The sequence below is a fragment of the Sinocyclocheilus grahami genome, unplaced genomic scaffold (genome assembly GCF_001515645.1).
Source record: "Sinocyclocheilus grahami isolate Dianchi unplaced genomic scaffold, SAMN03320097.WGS_v1.1 scaffold88373.1, whole genome shotgun sequence".
Taxonomy (NCBI): domain Eukaryota; kingdom Metazoa; phylum Chordata; class Actinopteri; order Cypriniformes; family Cyprinidae; genus Sinocyclocheilus; species Sinocyclocheilus grahami.
In genome coordinates, this window is record NW_015530981.1 from 1 (window position 1) to 570 (window position 570).

The 570-nt window shown below is 51.4% G+C and overlaps 1 protein-coding gene across 1 annotated transcript; it reads right to left on the bottom strand.

Annotated features, from left to right (window-relative positions):
* Positions 1-6: 6 nt before the first annotated feature.
* Positions 7-488, bottom strand: LOC107581161 (homeobox protein HMX2-like; the record flags this gene model as incomplete). The annotated part of the gene is made up of 1 exon (XM_016266706.1): positions 7-488. A coding segment is annotated over one exon (482 nt), but the record flags the coding sequence as incomplete, so codon positions are not given.
* Between the last annotated feature and the right edge of the window lie 82 nt (positions 489-570).

Sequence of the window (570 nt, forward strand, 5' to 3'; positions counted from 1 at the left end):
GTAATACAGTGGGGTAGGAAAAGCGATGGACCTCGGAACCGGCACCCGGAGCAACGAATTATCTCTGAAAACGAGGGGCATCCCAACCAAAGTCTGCGCTGACGCGTGCGCCATGTTCGCAGCTTCCAGTTCCGCAGAGAGCTGCCGTTTCCATTTGTTCCGCCGGTTCTGAAACCACGTTTTCACTTGTGTCTCCGTTAACTGCAGGCTGGAGGCGAGACATGCTCTCTCGGAGCTGCTCAAATAGCGTTTCATATCGAACGTGGACTCGAGCTGATAAACCTGACTCCGAGAGAAAACCGTGCGCGTCTTCTTCTTGGCGGAGCTGCTCTGTTTGTCCGGGCCATCACGTTGTCTCTCTTCAGAAACGGGAGACATTTGGCTACACGCTCGCTCCTGCTCCTCTTTGTAATCCGGTAGTATGGATGGTGTCAAATGCGGCCGGCGGTCGATCCCATCTTGCACAGGTAGAAGTCCCTTTGTGGCACCTGCAACCCATGCAACATAACATTTCGTCTTATCAAATTGTGCTGTAAAAACACAGTCCTTCCGATCTATTAATAATAATTA